Raw genomic sequence first — 20,793 nt, forward strand, 5'->3', positions numbered from 1 at the left:
ACTTGGGTTTTCTGGTAAAGTCTCACTGAAGAATGCAAAAGATTAGATAAATGGAAAACTCTAGAATTTTGTAAAGAGAAAACAATATTAAGCAGTGTCAATGCTTGCCCAAATTAACTTACACATTTCATACATTACCCAACAAAAATCACAATACTACGTCTGGAACCTGATAAATAGATTCAAAAATCCACTGGGAAATAAATGTAAAAAACTGTCAAGAAAAATATGAATATTACAGAACTCCCCTACCAGATGGTAAGCTATGTCATAAAGCTATAGTAATTAAAATGTATGGTATCAGGAAGAAACAACATAGATCAATGCAAAATTCAGCCCTGGTTTAAGTGTGTATTTGGGGGGAATTTTGTTTTTACGTTAAAGATAGCATTTCAAACAAGCGGGAAAATGTTATTAGTTTTGTTTTGTTTTGTTAATGTTGCAATCACAAATTATGGGTTGCAAAAGCATTTTGTTGGAAGCTAAGTAGAGTTTTTGTATGCGAACCCAGGAGTCCATCACCGGAGTGGTAGGGTAATTAAGGCAGATAAACTCGCCTAAAAGTCAAGAATGCTGGCCATTGACGATAGAGGCATTTTTGTACTGCTACCTACCTTGGCTACAGGAACTCTGAGAGCCAGCCACAGGGCACGGCTGTTCTTGGAAAGCAACTGAATCGTACTCGCCCACCAACAGCTTACGTTCTACCTCAGCACGGCTCCAAGTCCACGGTGATGCCTTCATCTTTAGTCTTTATAGTACTTACTTTCCTAACCATTCGTTTTGGCCTTCTTCACACACTGTCAGTAAACTGAGGTAGGTCTTTGGCCCATCATAATGTTGCCTAAGGGCGACACCTAATCATAGGCTACAGCCGCTCAACAAGGACTCGGACACACCAGGCAACCAATTAACGGGACATAACCACCTGCCATGGCTGAAAATACACGGCAGAAAAAAACATCTACTTTGTCAGTTCTGATGACAAAAAGGGCCCTAAAACAAAACTGAAATTACGCTTTCCTGTGGCTGCCACTTACCCGAGTCATGGCCGGTTTTTCGCAAGATTGAACAATGCGCTCGAGACAAAGTCATCTGTTGCCATCACGCGGTCTAGCCTGCGTTAACTTCATTCTCGTGTTTCGCCAAAAGCTCGAAACACTAGAGGACGCAACAAGTGGCCGGCCAAGGCTCAATTCGGCAGGGCCTGCAAGCCGGGTCACAGCCCGTCCCAACCCCCGACCACTAGGCGGTAGGCCGGGTGAGGGATGCCGCCGCCCCTGACAGGTCCTGAGCCCAACGCCCCCTCCACCGAGCACGCAAAAGCCGCGTTCAAAAGCACCGCGCCGCCCGGGAAGACACCGCGGTCCCCACACCCCGCTTCCGCAGCCTCCCGGGGCGGGAACGAAGGCGGCGCCGGAAGGCGGGGAGAAGGCCAAGAAGAACCGGAAGCATTGCTCCTCGGGGCCCCTCTCCCCACGGCAACTGCTCCCGGGAAAACAGTCCCGGGGGAATCGCTCTTCCGCCCTTACCTCGGGCCGGGCCCGCCACGGGGACCAGCTTCCACATGGGTCCGGGTCTTCTGGGGGGATGGACGACGTGCTGAAGCGTAACAGCAGCTGACCGACGTGCGCGGCCACAGCTCCCGCAATCGGCGTGGACTCCTGGACGTGCGCGCTCCCGGGAGCCGGTCCGCCTAGGAAGAGGAGGGATAACCAGGAGTGCGACGTGGGCTGCTCGTCGCCACCTGGTGGTGAAGGGATTGAACAGCGCAATCTGTATCGAAATGTGCTGTATTAGGTTACGAAGTATGGATCCCATTGTAAATAAGATTATCTAACCTTTTGTGATTGTGAATGGAAATAATTTTAAAAATTAGCTACAAAGCAACCTTGACATAGTAACCAATCATGTAATTTCATGCATTTGCGATTTCTTAGATTGCAGTCATTCCTTTGTATGGATCCAAACGATGATGATAATTACAATGAAGATAAAGATTTTACCCCGCGTCAACTCATTATTTTTGCTCTTATCCAAGCCTTAATCAACTTCTCCTAACTTCTCTACTTCACAACATTACCCTTCCATCTAATCGGGAGCTAAACACTGGGGAGTCTATGCTTCCTTTTCATTTCTACTTGAACCAAACTGGTCCAAGCTCTTCTCTTAATACTCCAGTAGCCCCCTAATTCTTCACCACCCATCTCCTGCATAAATCCATTCTATATCCTGTACACTACAAAATAAACATCCTAAAGCACGCTTGGGATCATATAATTTCTGGTTTTCTAAAGCATTTGTAATGAGAAGGAAAAAAATGTTACTTTAAGAGGCTGGTTTATCAATCTCCATTATAAACGTAGATGCAAAAATCATAAACACAAAATTAGCAAATTTAATCAGGTGGTATATAAAAAGGATACTCATGACTTAGTGGGGCTTATTCCAGAAGTGGAAGGATGGGTATTTGGGGGAGAGTCCAATATAACTCATCAGAATAACTGGGGGAAAAAAAAAAGAAAATTCATATGATCATCTTGGTAGTTGTGGAAAAAAGAATTTGATAAAATTAAACATTTGCTCATGATAAAGACTCTCAGAAAAATAGGAATAGAGGGAACATCCTTGATCTGATAAAGGGCATCTATGAAAAACTACAGCTTATGTTATACTTAAATCATTGAATGTTTCCCCCTGATGTAAGCAATGAAACAAGGACATATTTGCTATTACCACTTGTTTTTAACTTGTTATTGGATGCTCCAGCCAATGCAATAAAGGAGAAAAATAAAAGGCATATAGATCAGAAAGGAAGAAATTACACTGTCATTCATAAGACATATGACTATATACAGTTAAAATCTAAAAGAATCTATCAGCAACTTAAATTAATAAGTGAATTTAATAAGGTCACTGGATACAATGACTATATACAAAATTTAATTGTATTCCAGAGAATAAATAGAAAATGACACATAAAATATACAATCATAATAGTACCCAAAGTCATCAAATACCTAGTAATAAATCTATAAAAAGATGTGATACAAAACATTACTGGCTGCAAAACATTGACAGAAATTAAAATAAATACTAAATAAATGCAGCTATATCCATATTTATGGATTACAATGTCATTTCTCCTAAAACTTATCTATAGATTCAAAGCATTTTCAGTAATGTTCCAGAAGATTGTTTGAAAGGAAATTGATAAGCAGATTCTAAAATACATATGGAAATTCAGAGGCAGAGAATATCCAAGGTAATTTCAAAAAAAAAAAAAAAACAAACAAACAAAAACGGGAGTACTTTCACTGCCAGATATTAAGACCTATTAAAAGGTTATAGTTATTAAATCAGTGTTCTATTGGCACAAAGATAGAAAATAGGCAAATGGTCGAGAGAGAGAGAGACCTAAAAAAGATGCACACATGAAAGGTAATTTGACTTTTCAAAGGTGATACTGCAGAGCAACGTAGGAAGTTGTTTTTTCAGAGGGAGGGGTTCAATAAAAGAACTTGGGGCTATTTATTAACACTACAGAAGAAATAAAGGCTGACCACCTTCCTTACCAACAAAATACAAAAAAAATCAATTCCAGATGGATCATAAGTCTAAATATGAAAGTAAAATAGTAAATATTTTTATAAGAAAACATGACTGAGAAATAGACAAATATTTCTTTTTTTAATTTTTTAAATATTTTTATTTATTTTTGAGAGGGGGGGAGGGGCAGAGAGAGAGAGGGAGACACAGAATCTAAAGCAGACTCCAGGCTCTGAGCTGTCAGCACTGAGCCTGATGCGGCCCCTGAACTCACAAGCTGTGACCTGAGCCAAAGTCGGACACTTAAGTGACTGAGCCACCCAGGCACCCCATGGCAGATATTTCTTAAACAGGACACAAAAAAGTATTCTCTGGAACCCATAATTCTTAAATTTTACTGATTTGGTGGATCCCCAACAATTCGTAGGGTTTTTCTTCTTATTCTTATGGAGTAAACATGTTTCACCAAGACCTCCAATTTTTATCAATCTAACTCGATTAGCATAATACCATCAATGCGGTAGACCAGTGTTGTGTTTTGTGAGATATCCAAACATTTCAAGTCTCTTAGGACTATATTATGACAGAGGGTAGAAAAGACAACATAGCCCTGGGGGAAGACTATCAATATTTTCTATTATTTTTTCTAAGTGAATGCAAACACCTTCTAATCTTACTTTCTGATAAGGTTGGAAAAGAACACATTCATCATATCAACCACTTCAAGCCAGTTCCCTGAGGTCATGTTGCTCTGTTCTTGTAAAGATACACCACATGCGGTACAGCAGCTCTAATTGTAGTTATGACTTGGGAGTTCAATTGCAGTGGTCTATTATTTATTCTCCAGGAGCTGTTGGGTCTCTGGAGGCACATGAATGGTGAATTAAATGGATATGATGGGAACCAAAAGTGGCATTAATATCTACCATTCTCCTGTATTGTTTTTATTTAATATATTGGCTGTGCAATTTCAAAGGCTCCTTGTGGCCTTTCGCACTTTCATAACCCTTATCCCATAGGCCAAGAACCAATGTGGGTGTTATACTAACTACCAAATATGTCCTTTCCAACTATACGTTTAGGAGTGGGGAAACAACCACCACATTGGTCCATGTGCTCAGTGGACCTGTTGTATGCCAGATCTGGGCAAAAATTCCATTCATTACCTCGCTCCTGTATACCTCTACTCTAACTGAAGGCCATAATAATATTCAGGGTTCCTAGGTATCAATAATTGTGCCCAACAGTCTTCAAAATATTTAGGCATTGTCTTTTCTTCAGTGTATGGTTTCCCAAGGGAATGGCCGTAGGTCCCTTTGGAGAAGAATTGCTGGGGGCATGGGTGCATCACTGTATATTCTCACTGTGGTGTTACAGGGTCCTCCCTCTTGGTGTTCCTAGCTCTCCTTCAACCACTAGGATCTGGAATGATAAACTGGTTCAAGTCAAGAAACAGGGGAAGAGACTGAACCTTTTTATAGAGGCTGCCGCTCTCAGCCTTGTGTTCATCCATCCCTGACTTTTCGTTTTCATTGAGTATGCTTTCATTGGCTAGCTTCTGTCTTTCCCCCGAGGGGTGCCATGTTCTATTAATCATCTTCAGAGCTCTCTGTAGGTCAAGACCTCTGGCTTTCACTCCATTCTTGCCACGCAGTAAGACAGTTGCACCCTTCTGATGCTGCTACCTGGCCTCTATTGTTTCAAGATTCAGTTATCTTTGTTGCTATCTTTGAACCTATTTTGGTAACAGCATCTTTTATCATCAGCCATGAGGTATGGAGGAGAGCCCACCAGTGAGGTTGGTACCCCTCTCACCAGATAATTCCTAGTCACTTTCATAAATGGAGAATTTGAATCAGAACTTTGTCATCTGGTGGAGTTTCCAGCTTTACGTGCATAACCGCTCTAGCATGCCACTTTTCTGAGCATTTTGCTCCCTGCTTCCACCATCTGCCATCACAATTCTATTTCTACTTCTCTCAGCGTGGGCCACCACTTTCTTCAAGCCTCTAAGAGCCATCATGGAACTATGACAGTCGTATTTCCCAGGGTCCTTTCCAGGGCATTCATTTGTCTCTTCCTGGTGAGTGCTCCCAAATCGATAAACTCTCCCTTATCCAAATTTATTTTCCATTTGCCCCTTGTTCAGGATCCTCAGAATATAGTCCCAAAGGTACTCTCCTTGCTCCCACTGACACGTTGATGGCCTTGCAGCTTCTTTTACTGTAAAGTCACATCTTCTCTTATCAGGCCATGTCCTTCCCCAGCTGGGTTACACTATAACTTAGCTCTATTTATTTTCTGATTGCCAGGAGGGGTCATGGGGCAATGTTAAAGTGATAAAGGAAAATTTATCTGTCGCTTGGCAACTGCACAAGACTGATGATCAGAGCTTAGAAATTTTTTTTAAGTCTTTTTTGTATTTAAAAAAAATTTTTTTTTAACATTTATGCATTTTTGAGACAAGGAGAGAGACAGAGCATGAGTGGGGGAGGGTCAGAGAGAGAGGGAGACACAGAATCTGAAGCAGGCTCCAGGCTCTGTCCTGTCCGCACAGAGCCCAATGCAGGGCTCAAACCCACAGATGGTGAGATCACGACCTGAGCTGAAGTCGGACACTCAACCAACTAAGCAACCCAGGCGCCCTCTTTTTTGTATTTAAAAAATTTTTAATTCATTCATTTATTTTTTTTATTTTGGTGGGGGCAGGGAGAGAATCTGAGGCAGGCTCCAGCCCCAGCATCAAGACCTACTTGGGGTTCCATCCCATGACCGTGAGCTCATGACCTAAGCTGAAATCAAGAGTCCGATGCTCAACCTACTGAGCCACCCAGGTGCCCCTAGAGCTTAAGAAAAATTTTAAAGGGGGAGACAATGCAAATAGAGTTTAAATTGGTAGCAGATTGGTCTGCTTACTATTCCAGGCCCCCTGCTTTGTGTAGCTTGCTGGCATCTGCTGTAAGCAAACACTGCTAGACCTTTTAAGTCTTCATGAAAACTTTCCTCTATGTCCTGCCTTAAGTGAAACATGGCTCTCACCCTAGATCAGTTTTTCTCAACCGGTTCTGGGATAATTGCTCCAAAGCCTCTCCCATATTTACTGACCAGTAGGCTATCCACCATATTTATTGGCTAGGAGGATTACTATTTCCACCTAAACCTACACCTTCACTTTCCATTTTAGTGTATTACTCTTCCCTGCCCTGCAAAATCTCTCCTAGGTCCGAATCATTTTGTGTGAATACACACTCTTTATAAATTCTGTTACTGTTACCTATTGGAGGTATACTCATGTCACTTGTCCATATTTGTTGAGGACATCGCCACCTACAGGAGAGTTTTCTGCTCCATCCCAACTCTCGCCAGTATTTTCAACTAACTGTAAGACACAAATGGAAAACTCATTCTACCCATTTCTCCGACTTTCTCAAATCCTAGGACTTTCACCTCTACTCCCCACACACAACCTCTTCAGGGGCCACCCCTTAGATCATTTCATCACCAGGACCTTCCCCGTCTTTAACATGCTACTTTCTGACAAGCTGCCTGGCCTTCTAGGTTTCTTATATGCTCACTCCATTACACCTGCTTTCAGCTTCCTCCAGGTCTCTTGGCACTTGGTCCCTCCATTTTACCCAGGTGATCAGACTCCTTTTATCCTCCATCATATCCTGGTAAGGCTGGTTACCAGGATCGTAGCTTGAACTACTTTTACTCACAGCTCTGCTTTCAGTACTGGGAGCAGCTCTCAGCACTACTTTTATTCTCAGAGTCTCTGTAGCTCACTTGTCTAGGAGCCTTAACTAACCCCAATCATGAGCCAGTTATACGACCACCTTCTATACTGAAGCTTCTGGGTTAAATCTGCCTATCTTTGAAAATGTGAAACCAATGAAAATTCACAAGCTCTAATATCAGTTGAATTATAGAACAAGACTCATTAGTTCCACCTCTTGCTTTAAAAAAAAAAAATCCATTCTTGAGGCACCTGGGTGGCTCAGTCGGTCTAGCATCTGACTCTTGATTTCGGCTCAGGTTGTGATCTCATGGTAGTGAGATTGAACCCCAAGTCTGGCTCTGCACTGACAGCATGGAGCCTGCTTGGGATTCTCTCTCTCTCTCTCTCTCTCTCTCTCTCTCTCTCTCTCTCTCTCTCAAAATAAACATTAAAAAAAACCTCCATTCTCTGAAACCCTGAACAACTATTCTATACCTTTGCCAGTCTCCTCAGATATGACCATCTCCTGTCCTCCTTCCAAAACTTAAGTGTTTCACATCTTACAGAGAAAATTTTTATAAGGATTTATTTACCATTTCTGCCGAACTCTGCTTTTATCCCTATCATAAGATAAATTTCTTTTCTTTTCTTTTTTTAAATGTTTATTTATTTTTGAGACAGAGAGAGACCGAGCATGAGTGGGGGAGGGGTAGAGAAAGAGGGAGACACAGAATCCAAAGCAGGCTCCAGGCTCTGAGCTGTCAGCACAGAGCCGGATGTGGGGCTCGAACTCGTCAACTCCAAGATGATGACCTGAGTCATCCTGAGTCGTCCTGAGTTGGACGCTCAACTGACTGAGCCACCCAGGCACCCCGACAAACTTCTTTTCTTTTTTTATTTTTAAAAAATTTTTATTTATTTTTGAGAGAGAGAGAGAGAGAGAGAGAGAGAGAGAGAGAGAGAGAGAGAGGATGAGTAGGGGAGGGGCAGACAGAGAGGGAGATGCAGAATCTGAAACATGCTCCAGGCTCTTAGTTGTCAGAGCCTGATGCGGGGCTTGAACTGTGAACTGTGAGATCATGACCTGAGCTGAAGCTGGACGCTTAACTGACTCAGCCATCCAGATGCCCCTACACTTCTTTTCTTTTAAAATCTATACTTACACTTCATCCTTACCTTCTTATCTCTGGTTTCCAGGTATGATTTGACCCTTCAGCTTGAGATCAATTCTTCCATTTGTGCTCAACTTAAACCTGTCTCTTCTCATTTCTCCCAAGGCTTTGCGTTATCAGTTACCTCCTTCTCCTACGTATTTTCAATTTCTCTCTGTTTCCTTCACCTTATCTTAAAAACATTTAAAAGATCATCTTGCGCATAGATCAATGTAACAGAACAGAAAACCTAGAAATGAACCCACAACTATATGGACAATTAATCTTCAAAAGAGCAGAAGAGAATACCCGATGAAAAAATTCTCTTCAACAAATGGTGCTGGGAGAACTGGACAGCAACATGCAAAAGAATGAAGCTGGACTACATTCTTACACCATACTCAAAAATAAATTCAAAACAGATGAAAGACCGAAGTGTGACACAGGAAACCATTAAAATCCTAGAGGAGAACACAGGCAGCAACCTCTTTGACCTCAGCCATAGCAACTTCTTACCAGATATGTCTCCTGAGGCAGGAGAAACAAAAGCAAAAATAAACTGCTAGGACTTCATCAAAATAAAAACTTCTGCACAGCAAAAGAAACAATCAACAAAACTAAAAAGCAACCTATGGAATGGGAGATGATATTTGCAAATGACATATCTGAGAAAGGGTTAGTATCCAAAATATATAAACAGCTTATAAAACTCAACACCCCAAAATCAAATAATCCAGTTAAAAAATGGCAGAAGAATGAATAGACATTTTTCCAAAGAAGACATACAGATGGCAACAGATACATGAAAAGATGCTCAACATCACTCGGCATCAGGGAAATGCAAATCAAAACTATGATAAGATATCACTTCACACCTGTCAGAATGGCTAAAATGGACAACAGAGAAAACAATAGGTGTTGGCAAGGATGTGGAGAAAGGGGACCCTCTTACTTTTGGTGAGAATGCAAACTGGTGCAGCCACCTGGGAAAACAGTATGAAGGGTCCTCAGAAAGTTAAAAATAAAACTACACTAAAACCCAGCAATTGCACTACTAGGTATTTATCCACAGAACACACAAAAAAAAACTGATTCGAAGGGGCACATGTACCTTGATGTTTATAGCAGCATATCAACAATAGCCAAATTATGGAAAGAGCCCAAATGTCCCTTGACTGATGAATGATAAGCAACATGTGGTATATATATATGTGGAATATATATATACCACATATATATATATACACACAATAGAATATATATATATGTATATACATACATACAATGGAATTACTCATCCATAACAAAGAATGAAATCTTGCCATTTGCAATGATATGGATGGAGCTAGAGTGTATTATGCTAAGCTGAATAAACCCAAGAGGGCAAATACCATATAATTCCACTCATATGTGGACTTTAAGAAACAAAATAAATAAATACGGGAGGAAAAAGAGAGGTAAATCAAGAAACAGACTCAACTCTAGAAGGCAAACTGATGGTTACCAGAGAGGAGATGGGTAGGGGGATGGGCTAAGTAGGTGATGGGGATTAAGGAAGGCACTTGCTGTGATGAGCACTGGGTAATGTATGGAAGTGATGAATCACTAAATTCTACACATGAAACTAATAATAACATAGCTGTATGTTAGCTAACTGGAATTTAAATAAAAACTTGGGGAAAAAAGATAAATAAAAAGACAATCTGGGGCACCTGGGTGGCTCTGTCGGTAAAGTGTCCGGCTTCAGCTCAGGTCATGATCTCACAGTTTGTGAGTTCCAACCCTGCGTCAGGCTCTGTGCTGACAGCTCAGAGCCTGGAGCCTGCTTCAGATCCTGTGTCTCCCTCTCACTCTGTTCCTCCCCTGCTTGTGCTGTCTCTCAAAAATAAATAAATGTTAAAAAAATTAAAAAAAAAGACAATCTTGTCATCCTCTAAAATTTCATTAACTTGGTCATCAACTTCTAATTTAAGCTAAAGCATAGGTTTAACAGGGCTAGGATTTCATTGTCTCAGGATAACACACAAGTACCAATAAAGGTAGCTTAGTCTCCCTTTACATATAGGTGGGCTTAAATTATATCTACTTTGCAATATTGTTGTTAGTATTAAATGAGATACTACACTATACATCATGGGTATCAAACAAATATTGAGTTCCTTTCCTTCCTTTCTAGTTCCTTAAGGGTAGGGGCTACATCTAAATCATATTTGGGTCCCTACTATCTAAATCACTTTTGTATATCTAATATTTACCATAGTGATGGATACCTGATGTAACTGTTTATTAAATTGAACTACTCATCGAAACTTTTTTACACTTGTTTCCAATATTTATGTTGAACTGTGAAAGCAGGTGCAGTTTGGGGAAATGAGAAGCATGTGGAAAACCAGTGTTGACCCAAAGTGTACCTTTTTTATTATGAAGATTATCTGAGAGTAAGGAACAAGTGAGTTCTATTTTTATAGCTCGACCCTAGTTTCATTTTGCTAGAATTATTTTACTGCAATAATTCTATTGTATATTTTACTAGAATAAAAAATTTAACTTCTGTGTCTTAATTGTTTTATCTTTATATGGGAGTATACAGTATATATCAAGTTAGTCTGTGAATTATTAGTAGAGTTACCCAAACATCAGTGGATTAGTTGAATTAAATTGGCTGTTTAACTTTTATTTATTTATTTATTTATTTATTTATTTATTTATTTATTTATCAATGTTTGTTTATTTTTGAGAGAGAGAGAGAGAGACACCGAGCGTGAGTGGGGGAGGGGCAGAGAGAGAGGGAGACACAGAATCCAAAGCAGGCTCCAGGCTCCAAGCTGTCAGCGCAGAACCTGACGCAGAGCTCGAACTCACAGACTATGAGACCATGACCTGAGCCAAAGTCGGACACTTTACCGACTGAGCCACGCAGTCACCCTGTATAATTTATTTTTTTTAATTGGAAGATAAAAGGACGTCAGACCCCCAAATTGCAAAGTGTAAGACTTGCGTCTATGGCACAAGAACAAATAAGCCTTTGTTTGGGATCATGGGCAAACCTCCCTTCCAGAGGTCATTCAAGAAGCTAATTGAGATTGCTAAGCACTTTGAAAATATGAAGTTTAATAGTCACCTAAAATGTGTAAAATTAGATGAGGTACTCAAGCACCAGAGAAGCATAAGAGCTAATATTCTGAAGGAAGAATATTATCTACCAGGTTTTTAAAAGTCTTAATAGCATTTCACAATGACCTTCTTAGTACCTCACCAGGTGGCCTATAATAACTCTGCCAAATCTAATTTATTTGTAAAATCACAGATTTTTAGAACTACTAAAACTAGAACAGAAGTGATTTTAGAGATAATTTACACCAACACCCCAGTTTTATGATGAGGAAAATAAAGCTGGTAAAATTTACTTGCCCGGTAGCTGAAAGCCAATCTGTAGTGGAGTCAGGACACAAACAAGATAAGCAGATCTTGTGCTTCTCAGTGCAATCTCTTTGAAGATTTTTTCTTAATGTTTTTATTTATTTTTGAAGGAGAGAGAGAGAGCATGGGGGGGGGGGGGACAGAGAAAGAGGGAGACACAGAATTAAAAGCAGGCTCCAGGCTCTAAGCTGTCAGCACAGAGCCCGATGCAGAGCTCGAACCCACAAAGTGTGAGATCATGACCTGAGCCGAAGTCGGACACTTAACCGACTGAGCCACCCAGGCGCCCCTCAGTGCAATCTCTTTAGATCCCTGCAACAGCAGCCTGGACCAAGTCCTCTGAGCACTCCTGTGCACTAACACTGCATTAGGTGAATGATGTCAGCCTCCTGTGACCCTTTCAAGTCACCTCAAGAAGAAACGAAAAACAAGAAGAACCAGTAAACCAGATGAGTGGAGGCATGCACGCAATATTTTTTATCAGACATGATAGAAACATAATGAATGTATTAAGATGAGCTGAGGGTCTTCAACGTGTCTATGTGGAAATTAATAAACATTGGTTTTTACAACTGATCGAATTATATCTTGTGACGGGCAGACCTTGGGGAACTGCTTACAGATACCACTACCCTTTAACCTTTTAATATATAATGCCCTGGAAACCGACATGCTTTGGAGCAGTTCTTTCAGAGCAATGTGAAATACTGTCCCCTGGACTATCGTTCTCAGTAAGATGATGAATCAAGCATTTACTAACCTATTTTGAGGTCGGCTTTTCTTTTCAGTTCACGCTACCGTTTAATAATCCCCATACTATGCAGCCAGGAGTGAATGCTGGATCGAAAATGGAGGTGGGAGCATTTTCAATTGTTGTTCCTTTTTCTCAGAATCATACTTCTACCTTTAAGGATGTTACTGATCCCATGGCCAGCGCCTCCCACCTAAAGTACTCAAGAATTCCCCTTTCAGGTGGGCTTTCTTCCAATTGTTCAGTAGTGAAACAAATCGGTCAAAGGATTTCTCATGCCGTCTCCCAGACAATGCTAAACAACTCTCTGGCCTTTTCTGGAAGACATGTTTTTTTTTTTTATTTCCCTGGCAGTGAGGCCTGAGGCCAGTGTAACTATGTGACGTTAGGGCTGGGCACTAAGGGGTTTGAAGTTCATTGCCATTGGGGAAACATAGTTAAAACAGAATCTTCTGGCATACCAGAAACCCTTTCCACAAATATAGAAGGGAAAGGGAACTGTTTTATTATCGAATAAGCATAAGCCAGAATTCCAGACAATCTACTCAAAAGATCGCTGAGAGAAATCTCACCCTTTTATATAGGCAAGCAGATAAAACTCATTCCATAACATGTTCTCCAGATAAACAATGGCTAGTCCTTGAATAAGAGGACTTGACAGCCTCATTTGTCACACATAGCTCATCTTAGGTTCACCTGGCAATTAGAGTAACCATTGTGTTAGCTAATTGCCTTTATCCAGAAGACAAACTCATATCTTTTTTTTAAAGTTTATTTATTTTTGAAAGAGAGCATGAGTGGGGGAGGGGCAGAGAGAGAGGGAGACACAGAATCTGAAGTAGGCTCCAGGCTCTGAGATGTCAGCACAGAGCCCAAAGCGGGGCTCAAACTCACCAACTACAAGATGACCTGGGCAGAAGCCTGATGCTTAACTGACTGAGCCACCCAGGTGCCCTGACAAACCCATATCTTTATGACAAGAGATAGTTTTACAGGTTGAACTAGGAAATGGGGTCTATCTTTCTTGATTGTTACATTTCAAAGAGATGGCCCCCTGGTCCTTGAGAGAGATTACTGGGTTGTAAAGGTAGCAGAGTTTTATTTAGCCTTTTAAAAGGATCTACATACAATTCAGAGGCCACGGAAGAATTTACAATGACAAGTTCTCTAAAGTAAATGCTCCAAAAAAAAGGGGAGTCATTTCCCCTATTTTCAACCGAGAATTGTCTTCATATTAATTCATATTCCCACTTGTTAGATCAAAAAAGATGTGACCACCAGTTGACCCATGAGATGGACCAGGGCACTTCAAAGGCACTTCACCCCTGCTCCTGCCCTTGGAATGTGGGTTCAACTTGTCTTTCCTGCTCCCAGAGGCTGCTCCAAGGACACAGCCTTGAGATGGTGATGTGATGTTGAAAGCACCTGCACAGTATGCATGACTGAGCCCGCTTAGGGCCTTTTTATAAGCTTTTAAGATTTGGAGGGTGGGTGCAGGGATCGATTCATCTTGCCACTCAAGACAAGCCTCATATGTAAGTTCCTTTGCTATTATTAAAATTGCCACCTACCAACATGGAGAGAGCTGTCTCTTTCTTCAGTCTCTCCCCGCCTCTGCATAAGGGGGCTGGGTTCCCATTCCACCACTAAAGCTCCCAGGGGGGGTGAGAACATACACCACTTAAATTGCCAAACTGATCGAAACTGATCACCTTCTTCAATCTCTTCCCCAGGGACAGAAGCTGTGAGCCTTGATTTCATCCAAACACAATTTTGTTTACTTATTTTGGACACTTCATGTTAGGTGTCTATAGAACTCTCTAACAAAAATATGAAACAGCAATGATTGCAATTTCTAGACAACACAAGAACAAGGCATTTTGTAGGCTTTTCCTTTTTTTTCTTCTTCCCTGGGGTAGTTTATCTTCTGGATAATAATCTTGTTGAACTTGCTAAATAGTCATAGCCTGTGGTTCCATGAGAAAAATAAAAACACATTATATAGTGATTTCAGGGGTTTCCCTTAACTCTGGGCTACCTACTGCTCAGTCTCTAAGTACATGATCATAATGAGTGTTTACTGTTCTGTATGTATCATGCCCTGTTGCAAGTGCTTTAAATATATTATTTAAACCTGAGTAAAACCTTTTCAAGTTAGCGCTCTTAATATCTGCACTTCACAGATAAGGAAATGAAACGGAAAAAGTTCTTGACTGCCTAAACTTGACATATCTGGTGAGCCATATAGCTCTGCTTGAGCCCCAACAGTCTGACTCCCATGTCTACACCCCACTAGCACAGTGACAATGCACTGGCGGAGAGCTGGCCCCGGGCTGGGCTCAGACTCCATCACTGTTAGTTAAAGCTGGGCAGTTTGCCTAACTGTTCTTTGCCTCAGTTTCCAAATGAGGATAGTAATAGTATAAACCTCACAAATGCTTATGAGGACTAGTAGACATGTAGAGTGCTGAGCACAGTCTGAACACAAAACAATTAAGAAATACTAGCCTTCAGGAGTAATATATCCTCAGGCATCCAGTACCATCCAGTAATGGTACTGCCTTTAGAAGATGGCAACAGCCTCAGTGCTTATTCATTCAACAAATCTGTGTGGAAGGCTCACTATGTACCAAACATTTGCTAGATGTGGGGGATAGAAGGATGTGTAAAAAAAAAAAAAAAGACTCCCCCCACACCCTACTGTATAAAAGAGAGACACAACCACAATTGTATTAAGAGCTGCAAAAGGAAAAACCTGAACTCTATGAAAACGTGTAGCAAGGGCAGAGGTGGCTTTACCAGAAGCTGGTAAAACTTAGGGCCCCTTAAGTGCACAGTCCTTTCATCACACTGGGCCATTTATTTTTCAGTAAAATTTGCAAGAGTAAGATACCACAACATTAGTGGTTAAAATAAGTCTTTTCATTCCTACTTTTATTTGTCTTTGGGCCCTGCTTTCTCCTTCCCTCTCAAGATCATGAGAAGCGCCCCAGGTTTGACACAGGCCTTTGAGGAGACCTCTCTGGTTTTCAGACCACAGTGGTTCTATTTTCCCCTAGCTGACTTGTTCTCTTGAAGCCCAAGCCTCTGCCAAGGTGTACCAAGCTTGATGCCTGAACACTTAAGCTGAGTGCCCAGTGCCTAGCCTGCCTAAGTGTATTTTATAGCTATTCTCTTCTGACTAGTGGTAGAGTGTGGGCCTACCTAAAACATTTGCAACCTCCTTTCCTTCCTATGGATAGCATAGTGGTTATGGTAGGCAGAATTCTAAGAGGTACCCATAATCCCTACTACCCGGTGTAATCTCCTCCCCTTGATTATGGATCAGATCTGTGACTTGGTTCTAGCCAACAGAATATGGCAAAGGTGAAGGGATTTTGCACATATAAGTAAGGTTCTAAATCAGTTGGTTTTTAGTTAATCAAAGATTATAATTATTCTCAGTATGCCACACTTGATCAGGTGGTTATCCTTAAAAGAGGGACTGGGTCCTTCCTGAGATGAGAGATTCTCCTTGCTAGCTAGATGTAATAAGCAGTCACATTGGAGAAGCTCATATAGAAAAGAATTACAAGTGACCTCTAGAAACTGAGGGTGGCCTCCAGCCAATGGCCAGCAAAAGCTGGGGGCCTCAGTCATATGGGCCCAAAGAAATTAATTCTGCCAACAACCTGAATGACCTTGGAGGCAGATTCTTCTCCAATTTAGCCTCCAGATGAAATCTTGGCCTCGTGGACAACTTTATTGCAGTCTTTTGAGAGCCTAAGCATACCTGGATAGTCATAGAGTTTGTCTGGGACTGTCTAGGACCATATCTGGACTTCTGACCCATAGAAACAGTGACATAATAAATATATATCATTTTAAGACCCTAATGTTGTAGTATCTCTGTGGAAACAAGATGGACTCCACCCAAAATTTGGTTTGGGTATCAAGACTGATGATGCCAAACACACACACACACACACACACACACACACACACACACCACCACCACCACCACTACAACCATCACCACCACCACCATCATGAGAATACAAAAAGCTTTATTATTTATGTAGTGAGATTGGTTGGGAGGACAGAGAAGTCCTCCTGAGCTAATCTAAAAATGGTTTGAGAGAGCAAGTATTATGGGCTGAATTGTGTCCCCTTCAAATTCATATTTTGGTGTCCTAACCCCCAGTACCTTAGAATTTGACCAATCGATCAAATCACCCATTTTAGAGATATGGCTTTAAAGAAATAATAAGGTTAAAATGAGGTCATTCTGGTGAGCCCTAATCCAGTGAACGACTGGTGTCCTCATAAGAAGGAGACATTTGGTCGTAGAAATGTAAAGAAAGAAGAGCATGTGAAGACAGTGGAAGAAGACACAAGCTATGAGCCAAGGAGAGAGATTTCAGAAGAAACCAACTTCAGTGACATTTTGATATCAGATTTCCAGCCTCCAGAATTGTGAAAAAATGAATTTCTGTTGTTTAAACCACCCAGGCTGTGATGCTTTACTATGGCAGCCCCAGAGAATTAATACGGTAAGGAAAAAAGAGTGGCTTGGGGGTTTTTAGAGTTGTTAGGGGCTGGTTAGGGGTTAGAATGAGGATGCCCACAGATGACAAGGGGCTTGCTGCAGTGCCAAAGGAGGGTGTGTTTGTGCTTTCTTGTCAGCTTGCCCAGCTGACCCAAGACACAAGGGAAGGGGTGGGGGTGAGGCTGAAAACTGAGCATCAACAAGTGAAGTCAGACTTTTGTTACAGTGAAGTTGGTGGTACTTTGTCACAGGAAAAAGAATGTACTGGGAAAGAGCACAGGCTCTAGGTCTGGACAGCTACAATCACGTCCCAGCTCTTCCTCTCCAAGGCTGTGGAGCTTGAGTCAAGTTCCTCAACCACTCCGGTATATGCCTCTGGGACATAAGGGAAAGGATAAAGCAAACCTTACAGGGTCGTGAGAATTAGGTGAGGGTGAGTTGACAATGGGGCATCCCACTGGTAGACCCTGGGGCCTTACCACTTCAAGGTATCATCTACCAACAACTACAGTGTCTGCATTTCTTCTCTTGAGGTCCTTCTCTGAAGCCCCAATGCTAAGCCCACAGGACAAAAGGGCTGGAGAATGAACATCTAACCCCAGTAGCCCTCAGCTGTTTAAAAAGGAGTGGTGTGTAAATACCCCAGCTCCCTCACTTCTAGGTGAGATTTCTCTGAGACGTGTGTTAGTCTTTGGGCTGCTATAACAAAATATCATAGACTGGGTGGCTCATAATCAGCAGAAATTTACTGCTTGCAGCTGCAGAAGTGGGAAGTCTGATGCTAGAATGGTCAGGTTTTGATGAGAGCCTCCTTCTGGGTTGCAAACTGCTGGCTTCTCATTGCACCTTCATATGTTGTAAGGGACGAGCTAGCTCTCTGAGGTCTCTTATAAGTGCCCTCATCTAGTCACTTCCCAAAGGCCCCACCTCCTAATACCATTGCCTCGGGGGTTAGGCTTTCAGACTATGAATAGTCAGTCCATAGCAGCATGTTTTCTCTGAGTTTCCTCTGTGGCATTGGCTCTAGTTGTCCACAGTGTTAGCTAGCTGGATAACCTTGTATCACTTGCCTCTCTTCTCTACTGGTAATTCCCAAATGAGTAACTTGCACTGGATCCTTGTTCCATAATCTGCTTACAGGGAACCCAAAATGAGACAATGAGTTAATATAGTAAAGGCAATGTCAATACCCTCCAGCCAGAGTCCACTAGGGACACTCCTACAGTTGAACTGATAGGATTCATTATTTTGCATCAAGGGAGGACACACACCATGGGAAACCATGGGGTGTCTTAGTAAAAGGGTGTTCAAAAGAATCTATTATAGGATTTGGACTTTTGTTGGATAATTTGGGAGATGTTCTAAGGAAGTGGTGGGTTCACTCTAGGTTGGATGCTGTCAGAAAGCAAGGGCAATTCTAAGAAGGACGATCTCAGTAAGTTTTATCTGGAGTGAGGGGATACTAGAATGAGATAAAAGTTGTACTTGGTAAGGAAACAGTCACTCATTAGAGCCAAGAGACAGGTTGTTAGATGTTTTGTGGGTAACAACCGTGATCTTGTTTTTGTGCATAGACAAAATTATGAAGTCAGCTCACTTTGTCTCACTTTTTGACCTCGGAGCAAACTTGTGCAGTTTGTATTCTGTGAGAGAGTTTATATCCAAAAGGAGATTAGTATGGACTACACGTGAGTGACAGGTCAGGTTCTGAATGCTCAGGCTGCTTTTTGTTTTTCTTTCTCACTACTTTGTGAATTCTCAATATCACCTACGATCAGTCTGAGCTTGGGGCTTCACATCCATCCTCTTTCAATCTTCACAATAATCCTAAACTAGGTATGAAAATTCACATTTTAGAAATGAAGAAAGAAGTGTGATCTGAGTTCATGCATTGTGTCAAGAGGTACATTATATTAAGATGGAGAATGATGAACTAAAGATATGCCTTTCTTTTAACGTGTGTAATATTCCTTTTGCAAGAAAAGCAAAACGTCCGACCGGCAGAGCCAAGCTGCCTCTCAGCGATAGGGGGCAGTGTGTCCTACAGAAAGTCACAGCTGCCTGGAAGCTGCTGCTTTTGTTAGATTTCAGGTGCTTTGCCCCTGGACAAGGGAGGCTGAGTTTTAAATTATTATTATTATTTTTTAATGTTTAAATATATAGAAACTACACCAAGTGGTGCTCAGTTCTTCGGGCACGAATGACCTCAGTGGTGCCGGCAGGAATAAAGTTGCTTCCTGGAAAGAAAAGCCTCAGTGTCACGACTCTCTGTGTGGGAATCCCGCTACATTACTTGGGGGCTCGTCCGGGATTTGGAGACAGTACATTTGCCGCCTCTTTGGCTGCAGGGATACAAACCTCGGAGTGCCAGGAGAGGTGGGCCTCACCTGGCACCAGCAGACCACTTGATCCACAGGAGAATAGCCCTCTTGGACCACCAGGGCGAGGACCTTGTGTGCACCAACAGAACCTGTGAGGCCCAGGAACCAGCTCAGGGAGTGCCGCCTATCAGACTAGTAAGAACCTGGGTTTGTTTTGGCAGACCTGCCCCTAAGAGGCAGAAAAGGAGCCTGATCACCTCCCAGAGTGGCCCTAGCAGTTCCACAAGGGATGAGGAATGAAGTTGCAACTCTAAGGCCCTGGGCACTGGGCAGCAGGTTGGAGTCACTGTGTGACTATGTGTGGCAAATTGTCTGTCACTTATTTCCTGGATCAATGACTATGATAATTAGAGCCGACTGTCTCTGGTTATTCTACCTCAGAATGGGGACTTTAAGGAATATTCCCAAGCAGCTGCCAAAACTCCTTTTGTTTTGAGGAAATTCCTTGTCTTCTCCAGACTGATGTGGACTGCCTAATTCCACTAGTGGAAAACAAAACAAAACAAAACAAAACAAAACAAAACAAACCTGGAGTCTGCTCCTCTGTCTGAGCTGACAAGATTTAAAACTGGTAATTCTTTCTCTGCCTTTTGCTGGCATCTTGCCTCTTCTGCCTGCCCTTCCCCCCTTTCTGTTTCTGTACTACCTGGGGTACGGCCTAAATAACTGGCTCCTCAATGCCTCAGGCACCATCAGTTCCTCTTGCCACCCTAGAGGTCATGGAGCAGAGACCACCCATTTCAGATTTCCCCACCAATGCTCTAGGTAAAAATTAACCATAGGGAACAAATTGTCTTAAATGGATCCAAGTAAAACATATTCAGTGTTTAAGCTAATTTAACTCTGTTGGCTCAAGATAGACAATGTTTTTCAACATTAAAAAAAACTTTTATTCTACCTAGATTTGCTGAAGGTCAAATAAGCTCATGTTACCTCTGTTCCAATTTGTTAGCAAAAAGATGACTTAAAGTAATGGTTAACTTGGTCTGTCTCATAGTTTTCCTGGGTAATTGTTAAGATAGCTTTCAAAGTCTTTGGTAAAATGTTAAAGTTTTTGCTTGCAAGATAAGTTGGGATTAAATTCATTGGATATTTAACAAGAGGCTAAAACACTAATTACTAGACGTAGGTCTGTGCTTTTGACTTGTTGCAGAAAAACCAAGGATATTTGGATCTGTTGAAAAACATGCTTTGGGCTTAATTGATTCATAAGTTTGCCATCTAAGAAATTCTAATGTAACAGTTCACAATTGTTTACTACTTAGTTTTCATGAGAGACTAAAGTTTCTAAGAGT

The 20,793-nt window shown here is 41.6% G+C and overlaps 1 protein-coding gene across 4 annotated transcripts in view; it reads right to left on the bottom strand.

The window, feature by feature from the left end:
• Positions 1 to 1,666, bottom strand: part of NBN (nibrin) — a 50,942-nt gene extending 49,276 nt beyond the window's left edge. For 3 of the 4 annotated variants that reach the window (XM_019453420.2, XM_019453418.2, XM_019453417.2), the window contains exon 1: positions 1,533 to 1,666. In XM_019453420.2, coding sequence (XP_019308965.2) covers positions 1,533 to 1,569 — 37 coding nt within the window. In that variant the 5' untranslated portion in view covers positions 1,570 to 1,666. Of the gene's footprint in view, positions 1 to 614; positions 1,253 to 1,532 lie in introns of those variants that run through there. The other variant, XM_019453419.2, reaches the window with a different exon arrangement.
• Between the last annotated feature and the right edge of the window lie 19,127 nt (positions 1,667 to 20,793).

This window comes from Panthera pardus, unplaced genomic scaffold (genome assembly GCF_024362965.1).
Source record: "Panthera pardus isolate Hobbes unplaced genomic scaffold, ASM2436296v1 HiC_scaffold_7, whole genome shotgun sequence".
In the NCBI taxonomy this organism is placed as follows: Eukaryota; Metazoa; Chordata; class Mammalia; order Carnivora; family Felidae; genus Panthera; species Panthera pardus.